General features: G+C 42.4%; 1 protein-coding gene across 1 annotated transcript in view; it reads right to left on the bottom strand.

Annotated features, from left to right (window-relative positions):
• Nucleotides 1–1,107: 1,107 nt before the first annotated feature.
• MAOA (monoamine oxidase A) overlaps nucleotides 1,108–21,655 on the bottom strand; it is a 75,841-nt gene continuing 55,293 nt past the window's right edge. Inside the window, exons 6-15 of the mRNA XM_079909892.1 lie at nucleotides 20,985–21,126; nucleotides 17,863–18,012; nucleotides 17,275–17,434; nucleotides 16,310–16,406; nucleotides 12,633–12,686; nucleotides 8,774–8,831; nucleotides 7,177–7,274; nucleotides 4,670–4,781; nucleotides 4,402–4,464; nucleotides 1,108–4,215 (exon numbers count right to left, since the gene is read on the bottom strand). Coding sequence (XP_079766018.1) covers nucleotides 4,069–4,215; nucleotides 4,402–4,464; nucleotides 4,670–4,781; nucleotides 7,177–7,274; nucleotides 8,774–8,831; nucleotides 12,633–12,686; nucleotides 16,310–16,406; nucleotides 17,275–17,434; nucleotides 17,863–18,012; nucleotides 20,985–21,126 — 1,081 coding nt within the window. The 3' untranslated portion in view covers nucleotides 1,108–4,068. The remainder of the gene's footprint in view (nucleotides 4,216–4,401; nucleotides 4,465–4,669; nucleotides 4,782–7,176; nucleotides 7,275–8,773; nucleotides 8,832–12,632; nucleotides 12,687–16,309; nucleotides 16,407–17,274; nucleotides 17,435–17,862; nucleotides 18,013–20,984; nucleotides 21,127–21,655) is intronic.

The following is a 21,655-nucleotide window of genomic DNA, read 5'->3' as shown; positions in this document are numbered from 1 at the left end:
TAATCTTTCTATTAGTAACCTGTAGATGGGGCTCCTTCATTGAGACAGAGTTTGAATCATTTCCAGAGTACCTTCCAATTTTGATTTTTCTTCCACATAAATAGTGAAGAATACAATCTCCTATAACACAAAAACAGTGCAGAAATACAATCTTCTAAATGCAACTCTCTTACCTAATAGGGATATGTTCATAGAGAGATCTCCATTCTACCTGTAAAATCAAAGCTCAAGTCCACAATATCTTTTACCTGACAAAGGGCAACTCGCTATATTTTTGGAGCATGTAAAGCGGATACCGTGGGTGCCCCTCTGTGGATTCCCCAGCAGCAGGGATTCCAGGTGGAGCTCAGTTCACAGCTGCAGTTCCTCACCCAAGGTAACACCCCTTCCTAGAGGGGGATACAGAGGCCAGACCCCTTTGCCTCAATGGGGGACGATCCTGAAGGGCCTCCCCAGCTCCCCTTTAGGATCTGCTGAGGCCCCGGCTGCAAATGCTTCGTAGGTCAACTCCTGCCCAATCCCGCCTTCCTCACCCCCTTATGTGTATTTCCTGAGAGCCATCCCCAATAAACTTTCTAACCTGACTCTGCATGTCAGAGTCTGTTTCTAGAAAACCCAACCTAAGACAAGCAGTGAACCGAGATACAGAAAGGCTGAGTGACTTGCCCCTGCCGTACTGATAGGCAAAGATAGATAGAATTCTGGCAACAAATGCATAAATCACATAATGTTGCTGTGAAAAGAATCCTTGGAAGCTATCAAAGGCAATCCACCCTTTTCCAGACAGGGAGACTGAGGCAGAGAACCAAAGCATTTGTTCAAGGAATCATAAGCTAATTAGGTGAGAAAGCTCTGATCAAACTCCACATTTTCTGTGGCCCAGTCAGGCAGACAATATTCTAGCATTTAATCAGCTCCCAGGAAACCTTGAAAAAAATAAAAGTCAAACTGAACTTTGAGAATTTGGAGTCAATACCGGGTGGCTTTTTAAGCCCATCCTCCACGGACAACGTCTTATTGTGACCTCCTGCTATATGAAGCCATTTAACCTTCAAACCATCACCTAAACAGAGGAGCCAGGTCTGAATCAGAAGTGATAGTGTACTTTATTAACAAACAAACCAGTACCACACAGGCAACATCGTACTTCAATGGCAACACATACACACATGTGTACTCCCACGTGTAGCACTGGGGCACGTTTCAGACAGAACATTAGGCGCCAAGTTCACAAACTAAACACAGTTCACAATCGTTCGATATTTTGTCTTCAGGCTAATATAAGTCCTTATTTAACAGCTGTGACAAAAAGGTTAGCTTTTCAAATCTCATTCTCAACCTTACTATGGAGTGAGGCTGACTCAGCCTTCAGAACTGTGAAGCGGCTGACTTAACAGGGCCAGGTTCGATCAGCTGCTTAAACTGACTTGAGTATCTCTGGGTGGAAGAGAAGACCTATGGCATCTTGGTGCTGGACCACCTCATGTATGTTGGGAGTCCTCAGCTCCAATTTCATGCCTAGGCACACCTGGGCTGGCCTTTATTTTTGATAATCTGTAGTTTAATGGGGCTGATCTAATTAGGATGAATTAATTGATTTGCTAAAAAGTTTGAGGAGAGGGTAAATCACATACTCTGGAGTCCTTCAACATTTGAGACTTAGATATGTTAACAAGCTGATGACTGTTAAAACCATTGCCAGTTAAGTTGAAGTCAGCATTTCCCAAAAGGTGTGTCAGAACCGAGTTATTCAGTAAGCAAACAGAAACAACTGAAATAGATCAGGGATGTGATTTCTCAAAGCAGTTTGGTATAAAATGCAGCAAGTGCTTATGTATTGGAGCATATCCAAGACAATACCATAACTCCCAAGTTAGCTAAAACACTTTTCAATTGCAAGGTAAAGAGTGGCAGAAAAATCCTGCTCTTTGCTTTGAGGATGTAATATTGGATTTACAATAAGATTAATTATGTAATAAACTTGGGTTGGCTCCTCTGGCAATGTTTAATTCCCATTCGATAAAAAATAGACAGCGGATTAGATTGCGTTATGGGGAGATAATGGAGATAAAAAGGATATGAAACGAAATACTGAATATGGGAGAAGGTAGAGGCAGCAGACTCACCAGCTATAAAACAACTGGGTGACATTTAGTACAGGGGCAAAGACAAGGGTATCACTATTAAAAATGTCATCATTCTACTATAAACGGTATACTCTGATAAAAGTATAAAATAATCCAGATGCAGAATGATTTACCTGATTAATTTTAAAAAAGGAATTTAATCTAGCTTATATAATAAATGTGTGGAAGTAGGTCCATCAAAATTTTAATTGATTTAAAAATTTTGGCACATAAAGAATAAGCTTCAGCTAGCTAGAAACTTCATTTAAAATGAAAGGCCTCATTCATCAATGATGCAGGATAAGGTATTACTGGGTATCTACCACCTGGGTAGCTGAGTCCACAGAATCTTCTCAACGGCTTTATTTGATCACATCTGTGTTGATTTTTCCCAGATATTTATATTAAAAAAAAAGATACTTTATGGCTGAAACCTTTGGAAGGGGTTTTTAAAAATCTGACAGTCTTTTTTTTTTTGGCTGTACCTCAGGGCTTGCGGGATCTTAGTTCCCTGACCAGGGATCGAACCCAGGGCCCCCGGCAGTGAAAGCACCGAGTCCTAAGCACGGGACTGCCAGGGAACTCCCCTGACAGTTTTTAAAATGGGAGAGATAAGAGGTGAGCACTGTTCTGAGCCCACATTTCTCCTAAGACAGAGAACTTAGTCTTCATTTATAAAATCACTCAATTTCATGTCTTTTATAAATCTTAATAACTAAGGCAAGTGGGGATATAGTAAGAGCCCTCATTTCCTTTCAGTATTTGATAGTCTTGAGAAATAACACTCTCAGCGCCCCCTTGATGCTCTTAGCTGAGTGTCCCACGGAGCCCAAAGCATTTACTTGGAAAAAATTAGTGTTCAAAGCAGGCCCCCCCCCAAAAAAGAAAGAAAGAAATAACAATCAGAAATTTGTCATGTATTTCAGTACTTACTTGAGAGAAATTGGCATGATGGTATTTACTCAAAGGTAACCATGTTGAAGACATGTTTAAGTTAACAAATCTGCCTAATTTTACTATGGCTGTAGAAAAAAAAATATGCCACTAGGGCAGAAGGCCTACCTGAAAAAAGGAAACTACAGTTTCCCTGGAATTGGCAGAGAATGTTATGGACAACAAGCCAAGTCTAGCCACCTTCCAGGAGGACGAGAAGAAGCCTATTGCAGTCGGTCTCATGCAGAGCGAGTCAGGGAGGCCTCCTGGGGGACACTCTTGCCACTATCTGAGTCTGCTCACCTGGGGAGCTACAGACAAGTCACAGCAAGTCAATTTATGCATTCTACCTTGGTAAACACTGTCCTCTTTAAGAAGAAGAAGAGGACAAATACAAACAAACCAGCACGAAGCCTAGATGTCTAGAAACTTCACAGGAATTAGAAGTGGTCAGGAGATTCCTGAGGCAGCTGCCCACAAGATGTTGTCCCCTCACTGGTCTGAGGGCCTGAATCCTACCTCCACTGCTTTCCCTCATCCAAAGTGGGAGCTGCTCACCTCAGGAAGCTGTGAGTCTCTGGGGTCTGGGCCTACACTTCACCCTTTGTTAAGGACTTCAAAGGACAGTCACAGGCTGGGCCTTAACCTACTCGGCCTCTACAGGGAGAAAGTTAAATGCTTCACTTCTGCGTTCATCAGACGTTTTGTGTTAAAGGGGAGAAAAACAGGACACAGAAATTGTTTCTTATGAGCATGTCAACTTTAACTTCTTGAAATTAAGAAATTGATCACAAGGTTATCTTCTACCAATCAATATGAGCTGGTCTATAGACAAATCACAAGATGGAGTTTGATCTTACGGAAATTAAGGAGGTGATACACTGAGATTAAACTGAGGGGTTAAATCAGTGCGCTTAAAAATGATCCGATGACACAGCCTTTCAATTTGTCAACATTTTGCTTTTGATGATGCTGGGAAAGAGTAAGCAGAAAGCATGAAGCTGAAACTTCAGCATCGGGTCAGCAGCCTGAATTTGCACGCCGCAAACCACAGGGCAGTTATCGATGTGGAAAATCCGACGATCTTCAGCAGGCCTGTCACAGAAGGCAGGTTCCTCTCCCAGAAGGTGTGGGTGATTTCTACAGCTGGAACATCCTGGATGAATGAACATAGATCTTTAGCAGAAAACTCTTACATGGACAAGGAGGGGCAAAACATATCTGTAAAATCAGTGCATGGATCTGCCCTGGAGAGTGGCATCTACAATGACATCAGAGGCTAGAAGATGAGAGATTTTTACGTGCAATTCCTGGTCTATGCAGACGGAGCTGCCAAACTTACCTCTGATTCAGGTTCTTGGACCCATATGTCTTTCTTTGCCACCTTCCCCAAAGCGTTCAAGACCTGAAAGAAAGTGGCCATGGTAGTATGAAATGAGGTTCTGTAGCTTCGACAGATTCAAGGCCCTGCTGGCCACAGATGAGCCTCGTGCGTGGAGTGAGGGGCAGAGAAGTGGACATATAGACCATCAGTGGTAAGATCTGGAAAGACCAGATGCCAACTATGTTGCTGGACTCGGGAGGGAGGGTGACTAGGTTTCCTGTCTTACCTCTCTAGCTGCCCGTTCTCCGGCCTCTACTGCTCCTTCCATGTAACCGCTCCACTGTGTGGCCGTCTCCGTGCCAGCAAAGTAAATCCTGCCCACGGGCTGGCGGATCACCCTTCAAGGGAACAGAGAGGTCACACAGAGTTACCTGGGAAGGTGCTGAGGATCAATGAGCCAATCACTGCCCTCATCTACCCCGCAGAAGACAAGGAAACTCTCAGATTGTTTCCAAAACTCTCATGCAACTCAGCCAAAGGTGAAAGGTTCCTCCTTGTTTCCTGGGCCTGCACCGAAGGATCTGAACTTTCAAGCCAGAGACAATCAGGCCGTCAGTTCGTCAATCACTAAAGGTGATGATGACCTTTTTCTAGCCAGCCAGAATTAGAAATATAAGAATGTGCATTAAGATCACACTCAGATCTATGTGCTGCATGTTTCCTGTTTGCAGCCCGTTCTGCTACCTACAGTAAGGGGTGAGTTCTTCATGAGATCACATCTGACTGCAGACCCCAGCCATGCAGATACTCCCAGGGTGCCGGGAGGAACCATGGTGGTGAGTGGGAAGACAGGGAGAGAAACTGATTTCTAGCAAAGGAAAGACCCGAAGGATTATATGTCTATCTCCTTAAAAAACAACCTCTAGTGGGCTTCCCTGGTGGCGCAGTGGTTGAGAGTCCGCCTGCCAATGCAGGGGACACGGGTTCGTGCCCCGGTCCGGGAAGATCCCACATGCCGCGGAGCGGCTGGGCCCGTGGGCCATGGCCGCTGAGCCTGCGCGTCCGGAGCCTGTGCTCCGCAACGGGAGAGGCCACAACAGTGAGAGGCCCGCGCACCACAAAAAAAAAAAAAAAAAGAAAAAAAAAAAGAACAACCTCTGGGAGTTTGGGGTTAGTAGATACAAACTATTACATATAGAATGGATGGACAACAAGGTCCTACTGTATAGCACAGGGAACAACAGTATATTCAATGTCCTGGGATAAATCATAATGGAAAAGAATATAAAAAAGAATGCATATAAGTGCATAACTGAGTCACTTTGCTATACAGCAGAAATTAACACAACACTGTAAATCAACTATACTTCAATTAAAAAAAAAAACTTCTGTACAGTTAGTTTCTATGGATCTATCTAGAGACTGCCTGAGAGTAGCAAAATGGGCCTTCTCTTATGAAGAGGTCCTAGTGAAGAGACCCACGGAAAGGTTGGGCTGAATGAGCAACTGTCACCTCCTACCTTGTCAGCTTTGACTCCTGCCACGTCTGCAGCCACTTTCATGAAACCTCCTAAACCGTTACCTCCGCCCCAAAGGCCTTCACCTCAACCCACTGTCACGCCTTTTTCCAACTCAGAAATCCTTAGCTTCAGCTATTCATGATCCTCATCCCATCTTCTAGACTCCAGAAGCACTCCAGTTCATCAATACAGTTATCCCTAACAAAGGCTATTCATTCTCAGCTTGAGATCTGACACAAATAGCCAATACTAACTGTCCTTTGGAAAAGGAATCGTAAAAAGCACCCAAGACCTAAGTAGATTTTCCCATGAATCATTTAATCTTTCATCAGATATTGATGACTTTCACTGAAATACTGCACAAGTCTAAAATGATTGATTCTGGCATAAACCTAAAATTGAACTAAAATCATTGCTTATTTAATAATTCAATCAAGAAAAAACAAACAAAAAGTTCATGTAAGGTAAGGGTTAACAAACCCTTCTTCCTTCTCTGTGGACACACGTGACCTTGAGTTAACCTTCTAGTTCTGTTCCTCTAGAAACCTGATGAAGGTATAATGCCATATATGTTGCCAGGCAGCACTGCCTGTGGTAAAAATGGCTCTCTTGCATCCCCACATTGGTAAATTGTATCTGGGATGGGAAACTGTCATGAATTGTAAATATCTGGGACGAGTCTATAACTTTGGGCTTTCTTGAGTGTGGTACATCTTGTAACTGGGCATGTCCCTTGCGGGGACCCTGGACACTGCCTATGAGGCTGTTATAAGAGACCATGGCTCCTGTGACGCATGGGGCTTCTAAGCTAAGGTGAACTCTCCCATCTTGCACGCGTGTCAACTCCCCGTGAGCGAGGATGCTGCCCCGTGAAGAGGAATGTCTGATGCTGCTCTGCCGGCAAGACATGTTTAGCCCATGTCCTTCTATGTAGACTGCTGTCCAGGAGCCTAGAGTAGCTGTGCGAGACTAAATGTTTAGTTGAGCTCGAGAAGGCCCCTTGGAGGACACTGCAGCTTGCAGAATTCTCACACGTAGCGCCAGCATCTGAAATCCTCACCAGTGCTCTACGATTATTTTATGTGCTGTCAGCTACTGTCCTATGTACGGACATACTTCTTTTCCTATGGACATCCAGAAATATACAAACTATCTGGGACATTAGAAATAAGAATGCTGATTGCTATTTTTTTAAATTCCCATTGAGCTCTGCTTCTCTATTTCTAAGTTTGGCTCACGCCTTGTATCAACCGGTATAGCGTCTGGGTAGTACCTTCCGTACTGAGTCATGATACCCGGGGGGAAGTAGGCTGTGTAGCAGCCCCCGGAGTACTGCTCCTCACACCAGTTCTTCTCTTCATAGTGCACCGGCTGCAGTTAAATGGGGAGAAAATTTCAAAGGGAAGACAAAGCTGAAAGGCCACCAGTCAACAATAAAGGCTCTTATGTACTTTGCTTTAACAGAAAGTTTACATGAAAAAAAAAGCAGCACTGCTCCTAGGCTCTGCGACCACGTGTACTAGAATATTTAGTCGCCTTCTCACGGCCACCTCTTCCTGTCTCTCATTTACAGATTCAAGGCATGTGTATGTCTCCTTGTTAGAATCTGCACTGCTTAGGAATCTTGAGAGATGAATCTTCTCTACCTCCAGAAAGAGGGACTTTAAATGTGGGAAGTTAATAAAATATAAGGAAAGTATTCAAAGATGTTGGATAGCTACAGATGATTAAAATCCATGAGGATGAAGATTTTAAGTGTTCTGTGAGAAATAAAATTATAGTCTGTACCAAAAAAAAAACAGCACCGTTTTTCTAACTTAAGGGGAAACACGACAGTACCAAGTAATGGCCTTTTGTGAGGTACCAACTGACAAAACGTGTATACTTTGACTTTCTCAACCTCTTGCCCAGGAGAGACGTGAAGTATTCCAATATCTGGAAGACAGGGCATCTCCATGCAGATTCTGAAGTCTTTAGAACCCCATCAACAATCAGGTTCTGGAAAGGTCTGCTCCAATCTCCGCATTCTCTAAATAGCAGACTTTACTTCCCCATCTACCAAGGCATTACTGCCGGAAAAAAAGGGTGGGAGGGAGAAGGTAGAAGAAAAGCACAGTGTCTAAGAAAAAGGCTTTTTTCAGAACCCCTTCTTCAGCTGGAAACGTGAATGATGGGAATCCTGCTAAAAAGGGAACAATTAAAGATGAAAAATGTTTCCCAAGGGACATGAGAGAACCTTCTCTGATTTCTCTAACACATTCTGCAAGTTTATTCTTTGAACAGTTCAGAGATAATCCCCTGAAAGAGCCCCCAGCTATCTGGTAGGGCCTTTAAAAAGAATTTCCTTCTCATAATTGCTTTCAGTGGTGGATTGAAAGCACTGAAATTTCTAAATGAAGTGTGAATAGAGTCTTCAGATAGAAAAACAAATTAGTATGACTTTGACCTGGGCAGAGAGTCCAGATTCAGTCTATCTTATCAAGTATACACTACTGTGTCTTCACCAACAAATGACGATACAGCTGGGATTTTATTTTGCAGCAGTCATTTGACATTGACAAGAGGGCAGGGCCTCTGCTCTGGGAACTGATCTCAATCACCCTGGAGATAATACCTGTAGCTCCGGCCTCTCATTACAACTGGCTGCCAGTTATCCAGTGAACATTTAAACAGCCCAGGAAACTGCTGCATCAGAAATTGCATGCACTGACAGCAGCTTTTAATGGTGTTTTGTGATTGCTGAAGTTAAACCTCCAGTAAGCATATTCCTTCTCTTCATAACACTGTCAGGAAACCAGAGTCCGCTTTGCTTTACCACTTAGAGCAAACAGAGCAGAACCTGCTAGGGATTAAAGCTGGGGATTTCTTACTTGTAAAGCTTCTTGGGATCCTAGTACTTTGGCGTACAGCTCACAGATTTTCCTCTTCCTATAAAAAAGAACCAAAAAATGTTAAGGAAGTAATGACTGATGAGTACAGAATAAACACAATGAGTTCCAGGGCTCTTGCCAATGAACTAGATTTATTAAGGGAAAAATGAAAATCAATGGCCTTCTTTATGAACAGTTCCATAAATCTCTGCACTCAGATTAACTCTTTTCCTGAATACAGTCATGTGCTTTGAAGATGCAACAGAATTTTTCTTCTCTTTTACATTTTTGCCTCTTTCACTACCTAATACCATATCTATTCAGTTAAAATGGGGAAAATGAGATGAAATTCAGTTTTAGGAGTTGATTCTAAGTCACTTTTCTGGAATATGTAAAATTCTAAAATAATCTCTTTTACAAGTCTATAGTAAGTATGATGGTGTCTTTTAACTATCCTATATTTATGTTTTAAAGATCTATGAACATATAAAGCTCATTTTTTTTTTTTTTTTTTTGCGGCACCGCATGGCATGTGGGATCTTAGTTCCCCAACCAGGGATCGAACTGCACCCCCTGCCGTGGAAGTGCAGAGTCTTAACCACTGGACTGCCAGGGAAGTCCCCATTTAATCTTTTTTTTTTTTTTTTTTTTTTTTTTGTGGTACGTGGGTCTCTCACTGTTGTGGCCTCTCCCGTTGCCGAGCACAGGCTCCGGACGCGCAGGCCCAGCGGCCATGGCTCACGGGCCTAGCTGCTCCGCGGCATGTGGGATCTTCCCGGACCAGGGCACGAACCTGTGTCCCCTGCATCGGCGGGCAGACTCTCAACCACTGTGCCACCAGGGAAGCCCCCAATAAAACTTTTTAAAATAGTGCTCCAAAATATTTTTTACAGGCTAATAAGCAACTGTAAAAAAATATGGCAAAGGGTTTAATTCAAATCTGTAAGACAAGCATTAGAAGCTAAAGAGACAAAAGGCAAAACAATGTTGAGCTGGGAAGAAAGGGGGGAAGGGAAGGTTATAGTTATTAGTAATAAACAGATTTTAAAAGACGCCAATTTTGGAATTCCCTGGAGGTCCAGTGGTTAGGACTCTGCACTTTCACTGCAGGGGGCCCGGGTTTGATCCCTGGTCGGGGAACTAAGATCCCGCAAGCCGTGCAGCACATCCAAAAAAAAAGATGCCAATTTAATGTTGCCAAGTTATATTAGAAAATATTTTTTAAATGTGTCCCCAATCTCTCTGAATAATGTGAGACAAAATGTAACTTTATAAATTTATCCAAATGCTCACACTTACACCATTTATACAGCTCCTTCAAGGAGCTGTTCATACTACAGATCAATAATGATAAAGGAAAGGCAGAACTGGAAGAAGTCTCAAGACTACTGTCCACCTGACTGTCTCTCTCTGTCTAATCCAAGCCCCTCATTTCAGACATGAGGAGGCTGAGGCTCAGTGCACGGAAGAGACTGGCTCAACATCACTCAGCTAATTAATGGCAGGTCGAGGGTCTACTCTCCTGAGCATCCCTCCTATAGTAAGTGCTCAATAAAAACTTACTGAATCAAAATCCATCTTCAGCCAAGTATGGTACCATCTTTCCTATGCTATGATAAGATAGGTGACTGATTCTTACCTACTTCACATGAGTGTTACAAGAAATAATTCTGACATTTTGAGTCAGTTAGAAAAGAAAAGTATTGACAATCATTATTCTGAAAAACTTAATAATGCTTCACTTATTTTCAGTATATAAAAAATAATAAAATCTTTGTTAAAACAGAGTGAACCTTAAAATCTAATCAACCTACTTCGTAGGCAATTTTTCATTCATGAACAATAAACTAGTAATAATAGAAATATAAGTCATTATTTACTATACTTCACATTATTAAATGAGTCAAGGATTAGCTCATACAAACACATCAGGAAATTATCTTCTCCATCCCTTCCTCCCATTAATATAAAAATTTTTTAGAAAAGTTATATAAGATAAGGATGTTGGAGCAATGCACTGATTGATTAGCTGGACTCTAAAAATAACACAACATACTTTACTATTTTTTTAAATTAATTAATTAATTAATTAATTATTGGCTGCGTTGGGTCTTCATTGCTGAGCGAGGGCTTTCTCTAGTCGCAGAGAGCGGGGGCTACTCTTTGTTGCAGTGCACGGGCTTCTCATTGCGGTGGCTTCTCTTGTCGCAGAGCACAGGCTCCAGGCGCACAGGCTTCAGTAGTTGCAGCACGTGGGCTCAGTAGCTGTGACTTGTGGGCTCTAGAGCGCAGGCTCAGTAGTTGTGGCGCACGGGCTTAGTTGCTCCGCGGCGTGTGGGATCTTCCCAGACCAGGGCTTGAACCCGTGTCCCCTGCATTGGCAGGCAGATTCTTAACCACTGCGCCACCAGGGAAGTCCCAACAGAGCGTACTTTAAATGATGGCCAAAAGAGGTCATTGTGCAAGTTGAATTTACCCACTGGTTTCTAAATCTGGCTGCTCATCATAATCACTGAAAAAGCTTGTTAAAAAATACAAGTACTCGGGCCCCACCCCTAACCTACCAAATCATAATCTACCAGCCTCAGAAAAATTTTCCAAACATTCTTTGGGAAATGTTGATGCGGTTGGTCCTGAGAACCATTACTTTAGTCAATGACATTCGGAGTTCTAAGGGTTTTTGCCTTATAAAAATTTTGAGAAGTTTAGCCACTATGTGGAATCATAACCAAATGTCTACATCCAGGCTGGTATTTATTTTACTATTAATAAGGAGGGAATGCAGGAAATCCAAAAGAAAATGTCAAGCTTAGTGTGACGTAATGAAAAAAGCACACATTCGATGCTATTTTTGACTTTGTCAGAAGCTAGCGGTGGAGCCTTGAACAAATCATTCCCCATCACTGGACCCCCAAATTCTTCCTCTATTGAGTGAGTAGGCGAACAACAAAAGGGTTCCCCCTTCCTGACATCACATCTCACGGCTGCTCAAATAAACAAATCCGTGTGCAAACGTGGGAACTTCTGCGGCCTTTCTCTGACTTGCAAAGTCATCAAAGTAGCTCTCAAAGCAAGGGCTGCTAGTGGATTTGCTGCTTAATTTTTAAATCAAATGCAGAGAGAAGTATACATTTGCCTGCGTATTGGCCTTCTTCAAAAGCTAACAAAGGATTTAGGGTTACCCTAAAGAAGGGAAGCCCAGAAATGTCCAGAGGCAGCCCCCCAACAGCCTAATGAGTGTTTCCAGGTAAGAGTTCCAGGTAAGATTTTACTTGAACAAAGGATTCCAGTGCAAAACAAAGCAAAACGAATACAACAAAACAGAAAGAGAGAAAGGGAGAAAAAAAGAAAAAAGCCATTGTCCTAAAATAATTGTTTTCTACTGGGAAGCTCTTGGGAGAAGGGAACATCAGAGCTGTACCCCAGATAATCAAAGGAGCATACTTTTATGTATACAAGTTGGAATAGGTTGGAAGACCTATGTATAGATTTGCTTTTCAGAAAAAGTACATGTCAGAGAAACTTGGAGAAAGACTAATGGTCTGGCAAGGTGATTGGGACTTGTCCTTTTAAGCTTTATTCACAGCTAACTTTTTAAAATGATTTTTCTCCATCCATTTACTGGGAAAGCCTACCTCTCAACCACTGTAAAATGAACACAAAGATGTGACACTAAATTGATACAGGCATATGGGCAAGGACTGAGTCAAGGGGGCGTAGTGAAATACAAAAAGGTTGATTTGTTGAGATTTTGAGATTAATGAATTATTGCATTTTTCGTAATGCTGTTATCCTGTTGTTAGTGCAACAAGCACAATATAAAGCTAACCTTTTATACGTTTCAGGTGTAAATACTTACCTTAGTTCTTTATGGACTTTAGCAAGGCGGTCAGCTTTTCGAGCAAGGATGAAGCTGGAGAGAGAGGTTACATTTGAACGATTAGGCGACAGTGGTTTATCTTAAGAGTTGTCTCTTTAAAGTGTTCTTGCCTCCACCTACTCAGCATTAATAAACTCTCCCACACCCTCCCATTATTTCCCTCTACTAGAGCAAATGCCAGACTGTCTTCATCTGCCTCTCTGTCCTCCCTGCTAGGCTGTGGGATCCTAAACAACAGGTCACCTCCTACTCAATATTTTACCCCCAAAGTTTAGCACAGTCCTTGGCATACAGTAGGAAATGAACTGTCAGATGAATTAATGTTGCTTTAAATGATTATCCTGGTAATGACTGTTGCTGTCTGCCAAGTACTTGATAAAAGCTGGAAAAACAAATATCAATAAGTGCTTGTTGGGAATTCCCTGGCGGTCCAGTGGTGAGGACTCTGTGCCTCCACTGCAGGGGGCACGGGTTCGATCCTTGGTCGGGGAGCAATGAGATCCCGTATGCCACGAGGCGTGGCCAAAAAAAAAAAAGTGCCTGTAGTGGCTGCCATGGTGGGCCACCCAGATCCCTCTTCAGGACCAAATGCTCATTACGCTCAGCTCACAACCAAACCCCTCCCTAGCAATTGCACTCTGTAGCAGAGAACTGCCTGGTGCAAGGTCCCATCCCTTCCCAGAATGACTGGCTCCGGAGTGTGGTGGGTACCAAAGCCCACCCCCTCGTCTCAGTGCAGACACCTCTGGAGGGCCATCCCCGCTCCAGAGTTTCCCAGGGGATGGCTTTGGCCTCTGTTGGGGCAACACCGGAGCCCAGCCTCTCCCTCTGCTCAATCCTGATTCCTTCCCTTCCCCCCAGGTAGCGGTCCCCATAGCAGTTCCTGAAGAACCTCTTGCACCCAAATCTCCATCTCGGAGTTGGCTTCCTGGAAAACTGGCCTAGCACAGTCCTCAAATTCAGTGGCTCAGTAAAACTCAGTTATAATCTCTCTGCTTCCCTTTAATCAAATAGATTCTATTTATTATACTGATATTACTAATTGCATGTATATTTTAAAGAATTGAATTGTGACAAGAAATCCTTAGTTATGCTATTATTAGAAAGCTTTCAAAAAATCCAAATGAGCTAAAGGACAATGAAATTATTTCTCCATTTAAAAAAAGTTTTAAAATTGTATTTTTTTTGTTCTAGACCGAAAAGACAAGTAGATCAAGACTGAAAATGTGAGGGCTGAAAACAGGCATTTCATCCTCTCCCTCAAGCCCCCCTCCCAATTAAACTGTTCTTCAATTTGATTGGCAATTCCTTTAGAGTTGTTATTCGAGATCATTCTGCGAAGCAAAGATACAAAGCTGTGGACTGTTTAAGAAATTTGAACCGTTGAACTTCTGGGGACATAGTCATGATTTTGGTTGATTTAACTAACACTTTATGTTGTGGCTTGCTGGTAATGATTTTAGTTAAATTTTAGGTTTCTGCAAGAATCAATCATTTTAGACTTATGCAGTATTTCAGTGAAAATCACCAACATCTGATAAAAGATTAAATGATTTATCTGAAAACCCTTTTAGATCTTGGGTGCTTTTTACAATTCCCTTTTCTAGTGGGAAGCAGCCGCATAGCACAGGGAGATCAGCTCAGTGCTTTGTGACCACCTGGAGGGGTGGGATAGGGAGGGTGGGAGGGAGGGAGACACAAGAGGGAAGAGATATGGGAAAATATGTATATGTATAACTGATTCACATTGTTATAAAGCAGAAACTAACACACCATTGTAAAGCAATTATACCCCAATAAAGATGTTAAAAAAAAATAAAGGGCAGTTAGGTTTGGCTATATCTGTCAAATCTCAAGTCATGAATGAAATAACCTCTTTGATCTAATTGTAACAACGGACAACTATCATTGAACTTCCTTTGGTGTTTTATTGGAGAAATTAAACATCCTGGCTTTGGGTTGGGAACATTTCACAGCTCTAAAGTACAAGGTCCTTTCTAGTTTCCAAAAGGCACTAGTTATCACAAACAGTGCTGGGCAATTATACCACCCCTTGTCTTCAAGGCTTTCATTGCCCAGAGCAAAGAGCAGGGTAGAGGCAATATAGCTTCAAGGCAAGAACAGGGTGGAAGCGATTGTCCAGATAAAACAGATCAGAGTATCACTTTCTAGGAGCTGCCTAAATAAGCCCATTACCATCTAGAAGGCTTCTGCAATACGTGTCCTTGTTAAAAAACGTAAAGAAATGCCGGAAGAGCAGATGCCGCAATATTTAATACCCAGGGCAAGAAGAACATCAATATTCTTTCATCTACAGTTGGATTGATCTTGACCGACAAGTCTCCTGAAACCTCTACCTCAACCTCCTGCATTTTTTTGGCACATAGAAGGCGACGGCAAACTGCCCAAACAATCTATGTATTTTCTTGCCCAGGGGGGTCAGAGATGAACAGGGTGCAATGTTCCTATAGTCTTTACATTGTGAGCACCTGCCCTTACCAGGGAGGCTGGTGCCATTTCTTATATTTTACAGCCAGAGAAGTGGTTATAAAATGTCTTGTTGGCAGTCCAGTAGCATAGCCTTTTCTAAGTCCCTAGGGTCATGGGTCTGCTCCTTTTGATTTTGTAATTTCCCTTCGGTGATGCAATGCACATGAGCTCAACTCTCCTCGGGGTGAAGGGGAAAACCACTGGTTTCTAAAGTCACTGACTGCTATAGAAGCTGTGCTCTTTTATTGCAATGTGGTAGAATAAATAGCCCTTTTGTTTGTATTGCTTTGAGGACTAAAAGACATGGCAACTGGGAGGCTACGGCACTCCTTAGAAATCTCTTTGTGGGAGCTCCGATTCCCTCTCTGGACCCCTAGTCTCCAGAGGGCAGAGCAGCTGTGTGAGGGGATGGTAGGAGAGAAAAAGAGCTCTCCTCTTCCAGACACAGAACCTTGCCCTGGACCATCCCTGGTGAAGTAGCCATCGAGTGACCTACTGGAAAAAGTGCCCTACGCTCAAGGCCTGGTTCTCCTTTGAACTGCACTTCCTCATTAGTCATCCATCTTATCCCCCAGGGTAATAATTAACATATTTTTCTTCACTTTCTTTTTTTTTTTTCTTTGGGCTGTGCCACACAGCTTGTGGGATCTTAGTTCCTCGACCAGGGATCGAATCCGGGCCCTCGGCGGCAAAAGCGCGGAGTCCTAACCACTGGACCACCAGGGAATTCCAACAATTAACATACTGACACTTGCTAGGTAGTGATGTCTAGAATGGAGAAAGGAATAAAGCCCAGAAAACATAACTTTGGAAGGTTTTACAGGATAAAACAGTTCTCATTCCAGAATGGTTGTCAACATCCTGTAGGCAAGGTGGTCTACCATCCCGCCTGTCTAGCTGCGTTTTTTCCTCTGTCCTCCACGTGTAAGTTTATGGGGGAAAGAAACATATGGGCACAAGTTCAAAGTGGTGTTAATTTTAGTAAAGTTTCTCAGTGTTCTTGTGCCACATACTCTAATATTTTCATACATGGAAACATGACATAAATTGTCTGTAGGGTTATTTAGCATTGCTTGAGCTCTAGTGCAAAACAACATGTTCTGCCAGCACACACACCGATACATCAACAGAGCTTGAAAAATGCAGAACACCCAGCTCTAACTCACCCCATGATGGCGGGCAGCGATCCATCTGGCTTGGTGTCATCCAGGGTTATTGAAATCGGAGCTTCCTCGTCTTCGATGATCATACAGCCACAGTAATCTTAACCAGAAGAAAATCAATAGGAGATTGAGTAACCTCACCAGAGATTTAAGAGGGATATATATATATATATATAACTCTTTTGCTAAGAGGAAGGCAAATCTTAAACTATTGGTCTTTGCCCCAACTCTAGAAGTTATTTACTATTAAATACACACACTGACTATACAAGGATGTTTGGTTGGTCACCCAGACACATTAGAAAATGACCCATCTCGGTGACCTTTCCATAAAGGTCAGGTATGATCAGTGCATGAGTAAAATGAAGATGGCCCTGGAGTCCTGGAATACATGGGAAAGAGGGGGGTGTGTTAGAGGGAATCACCCCTGTGAAACCATGGAAGAAGTGGCAGGAAGGAATCCTTTGAGTGTGAGCTGAAGGCTTAGCAACAACAGACACCATATCTGCCCAGACTCTGCCTCATTTTATCCTCACAACACCCCAACAGCAGGTCTCATTACCATTTTACACAGAGGCTGAGGCTGAGAGAGGTGAAGTGTCATTTGAGGCCTCACAGCTAGTAAGCAAGTGGAGCCCAGGGATGTGTAACTTCAAAGGAGTGCTGTTTCCGTGGTGCTCCTTTGTCTCTGCTCGTGAAGAGTAAGTGGTGAGACATATGCCAGGGGTCTGGGCAATGTGGTCCCGCGACCAGAGGGACCTCTTCCTTCCCCCCACTGCCAGCAAGCGCTCTTGGGGTCATTTTGTGTTGCCCGGGGCTCTGAGGAGTGGACAGACTGAGATTTCTGATCCTTTCTCTACCAGCTGGAAACACTTATCTTTTTTTCTGTTCAGTGTGTAGCATAAAATGTTCCTAAAAGAGCATGGTCTTTGCTTAATACAATTTAAGCATGAATAAGTGCAACCTACCCTTTTTCTTCCAAAAGGCCTCCTTGTAATACATCATGCACTTAATGATAGCCCCCATTGGAAGACGCTGAATTAACTGGTTTCTCTCTGAAGGAAGCTCTGGTCTGAAGTGTATCTTGGCAGTCAAAGTTGGAGGGACGGCACTAATTACGTATCGGCACTAAAACACACAGACGCAAGATACCATCTCAAACCTGAGTCGCAGTCTTTGCAGGGAGCGTGAAACATCACATTTACCATTTCGAATGACAGTAAGCGGTAACAATGTACAGTATGAGGCCACTGTGAGGCAACAAAACAGAATAAGGCAGTCGACCAAGTCTGGTAATTTGGAAGACCGAGTCAGAAATACGCCAGCATTAATTACACCACTGCTTGGATTATATTTAGTTAGAAGCTACAGAAGACAGGAGACCTATTTAATATAAGTTTCTCTTTTTTTTCGGCCGTGATGTGCGGCATGCAGGATCTTAGTTCCCCCACCAGGGATCGAACCTGTGCCCCCTGCTGTGCAAGCGGGGAGTCCTAACTAATGGACCACCAGGGAAGTCCCATAATATACGCTCTTTTTTGACGAAACTGAATTACCTCATAAAGTTGATGATTCAATGTCTCTATCATGATGTTGTCACCTGACTGGTCAACATAGGTGACAGGACACCTCAGTTTCACTCTGTCCCCGAGGAGGTGCATTATCCGCTCGCTTACTTGACCAGATCCACCTACAAACTTCCGTTCCTACAGGAGAAGGCGGGCAGGAAAGGAAATGTTATAAAAGCCCAAGGAAGGAAGATCATATTTACCACTGATCAGAAACCTCCAGAAAGTCACAGGCCATACCTCCACCCTCTGCACCCTTAACTATTGGAAGAACTCATTAGGACAGAGGCAGTCTACCAAGATACCTCAACCATCATGCTCTACACAGCGTCTGGTGACGAAAAGCTGTTACCAGCTTATAAAATCACAGAATGGTGGGGGAGGGATAAATTGGGAGATAGGGATTGACACATACACACTACTATATATAAAATAGATAACTAATAAGGGCCTACTGTATAGCACAGGGAACTCTACTCAATACTCTGTAATGGCCTATGTGGGAAAAGAACCTAAAAAAGAGTGGACATATGCATATGTATAACTGATTCACTTTGCTGTACACCTGAAACTAACACAACATTGCAAGTCAACTATACCCCAATAAAAATTTAAAATAAAATCACAGAATCAGAAGGAAGGTTCCCCTATACCACTGGCACCTTGACCGAATGCAAATAACAGCAAGTGCGTGGGCTTCAAGTGCCCAAGAGTGCAGTGCATGGAGGGAACCCTGGGACAGGGAGGATGCTGCACTTCTCCCAGGGGATGCGGTTTCTTTCTTTCTTTTTTTTTTATGATATTTTAAATAATTTAATAGTGAAAAAGTAAAATATATAAACCACTTATATGGTATAATCTTAATGAGGAAATACATTAAAATGTTAACAGTAGATGGGGTGAGATTATGTGTGAAGCTTTTGTCTTTATTCTTTATGTTCCAAGTATAAACACAAACTATAATGACCTTCTCTTTGCTAAAAACTGTTCAACTCAAGACAACAACCCTTCATTGATCTCCTTCAATGGGCAAGGCCCTGGCATTAGGCTCATTAGAAGACACAAACAATATAGCAGACATGAAGTTGCGTGATTTTTGGAACCAAAAAGGCCCACATGTGACCCAGCAGCCGATGGGTAGGGGGGCCTTGGCTTCATAGCCTGTACGGGAATCTAAACTTTCAGAAGATTTCTTTTTTTTTAATTAATTATTTTTTTCTAGTTTCACTGAGATGGGGATGCGGTTTCTAACTCCCCTCGGTTTCTTAAAGTCCCAGCCCAGGGTTGTCTAGGCAGAACAGGCTCATGGTGCTCTCAAGGATCACCTGGTCATCACCCAATGATGTTCTAAGAATCCAAACCTCAGCTCTTGAGAAATTTTTGCCAAAATGCCTGGAAGTTTCACTGCGGGGGCCGAAGGGTGAAGACTAAGCATCTGCCTATTCCTCCAGACATTGTGAAATAGTTCCCCTGAGCAGCTCTGTAAGACCACAAGTGCTCTGCCCTACTGCCATCTGCTACACTCACCATGGTCATGCTTCCAGCTTAATCTAAGGTCAGTCCTTAATACAGTGCATTTTGTAAGAACCAGGGGGAATGTTTTTAGCCTGCTGTAGAAGATTCTTTGAATGGTTACAAATACATGTAGGTAGACTGGAGAACAGCCCAACATTTGACAATCACCTTCCAGAAAGCCTGTGTCAGCAGCCACAGAATGATTCTTACACTTGAATAACTGGCTATTGTTCTAATGACACGACCACAGTTCTTTATAAAAATATTCCCAAAGCAGTTTAGCCCTAAATTCATGATCCATCCTTCCTCACAAAACTGGGACCATTTAATTTATAATGTGACTTCTGTTTTCCAAGAGTTACTTTGAATGTTAGTATGGTGGAAAGACCATGAACTATTTCCATTTGTGTTCACTATCCACTCCTTCGCGTCTAGTATTTCTGGAACTAAACTATTAAAGGATAAGTCTAAGTTGTTTGTAAAGATACTGTGATAATGGTCTGAGATTCATAATGTGAACTGTGCCCTCCAAAAGGTCATGTGGAGTTTGCCTAGAAGTATCTTGGCTCCCCTGAATGAGGGATGTAAATATAAAATACGAGCCACGATATCTCAGAAAGTAAAATATAGGTTAAAAAGAGTAATGTGGGATTTCTAAGCGTAAAGACACTTAAAAAATGCAACTGCCTTAAGTTTGCTAAAGCTAAGGGTCAAATGGGCAATAACTCTTGGGACCACAAGAACAACTTGGGGACTTCTGGAGATCTCCCAAGGAGAGGAACATTTCACTCAGTTGACAAGGACTCTACACCTCACACTATGAAACAGAACATAAGTTAGAAGTAAACTGATCCTAATTAAACCTTAGCCCATCGAGGCATAACATTCCTAGAAAAGAGATATCCATTTTCTTCCGATAAAGGATAGCCTTGAAACAAAGAATCTCAGAATCTGGAAAATCAGGGAATTAAGATTCTGGTTTCACCACTGGTTTGCTGTGTGTCCAGCCAGTGAGTCAAATGAGTTCATTCATCAGTAATGGAAGTAGTATGGAAGCTGGGCAAATGCTAGTGGGCAGCAAAAATTTAGAAGCCAAAATGTAGAATTTACTATTGAAAGAGTAACCAATAAATCACTTGAATTAGAAGAAAGAATAGTCACTTCCATTCTATAACAGTTAACATAAAATAATAACTCCGAGACACAGAATGGGACAAAAAAGCCTCATGTCTGGAACAGAGATGACTTGAAGTACAATTTTACAAGTACTAGAAATTTTTGGAAATAAGTTGATTTTAGTAATTTAGCTCCTCCTACAGAAATAGTCTAATTTTACCTACTTCCAAAAGGAAGGAACTGAATTCCTCAAACCTAATTAATTCAAAATGAAACATTCTTTAGTTGTGAACTTATTTTCAGGAACAAGAAAAGGAAATGAGAAATTTTGTTTTCAGAAAAGTTTTTTGGAGATCGTTTCAAAAATCCATGTTTCAAATTCACTCATGTTTCAAAATATAGAAGCAAGTATTAAGGTACTGCACTCGATGAGGGCAAAATCACAAATGAAGTTTAGTGTGAGAATGGACACTCCATACCTGGCCCCCATTGGTAATGGAGAATATCCGAGTGGTGCCTCCACACTGCTTCACATACCACAAGAACCACAGGGCGGACACCTCGTGGGGTTCAGAGGTCACATTGATATTCACAAAGAGAGATGCAAACTGCCTAGCAGTCCTGGTCACAGAACAAGAGCGGAAGTCAGGAGTAAATACGTACATGCTTCACAGGACACTACCTTTTTAAAACACAATTTAGCATGGCTGGAAAACAGTTCTATTGCTTTTGAAAAAAACAACTCATGGACTCAATTTCTGAAGGAATGCAGATTTTAACTCTTGGGGAAAATAAACTTTTCCCTTACTTTTAGGAAATTATGGGTTAGTCCAAACATGCTAATCCCAATGCAATCTAAAGGGTTAATATGCTTGTCAGAGTTCATTAAGGATATTGTCTGCATTTATTTGAACAAACTTTCTCTCCTTAACACCTCCCCTGCTCCCACCCTGGTCCAGGCTACCACTGTCCCTCACCTGGCTTAAAACAATGGCGGCTGCTCCTGGGCCCTCATGATCCTTCTCTACATTACAGCCAATTAAGTCTTTTAACAGTCCAAAACTTAAAAAACAAACAAACAAATAAAACCCCACTCTGCTTAAAATCCTTCAGTGACATTCACAGCAAAAGTCAAAAGTCTTGAATATGG

The sequence above is a fragment of the Stenella coeruleoalba genome, assembly GCF_951394435.1.
Source record: "Stenella coeruleoalba genome assembly, chromosome: X".
Taxonomy (NCBI): Eukaryota; Metazoa; Chordata; class Mammalia; order Artiodactyla; family Delphinidae; genus Stenella; species Stenella coeruleoalba.
This window is presented reverse-complemented; position numbering and strand designations above follow the sequence as displayed.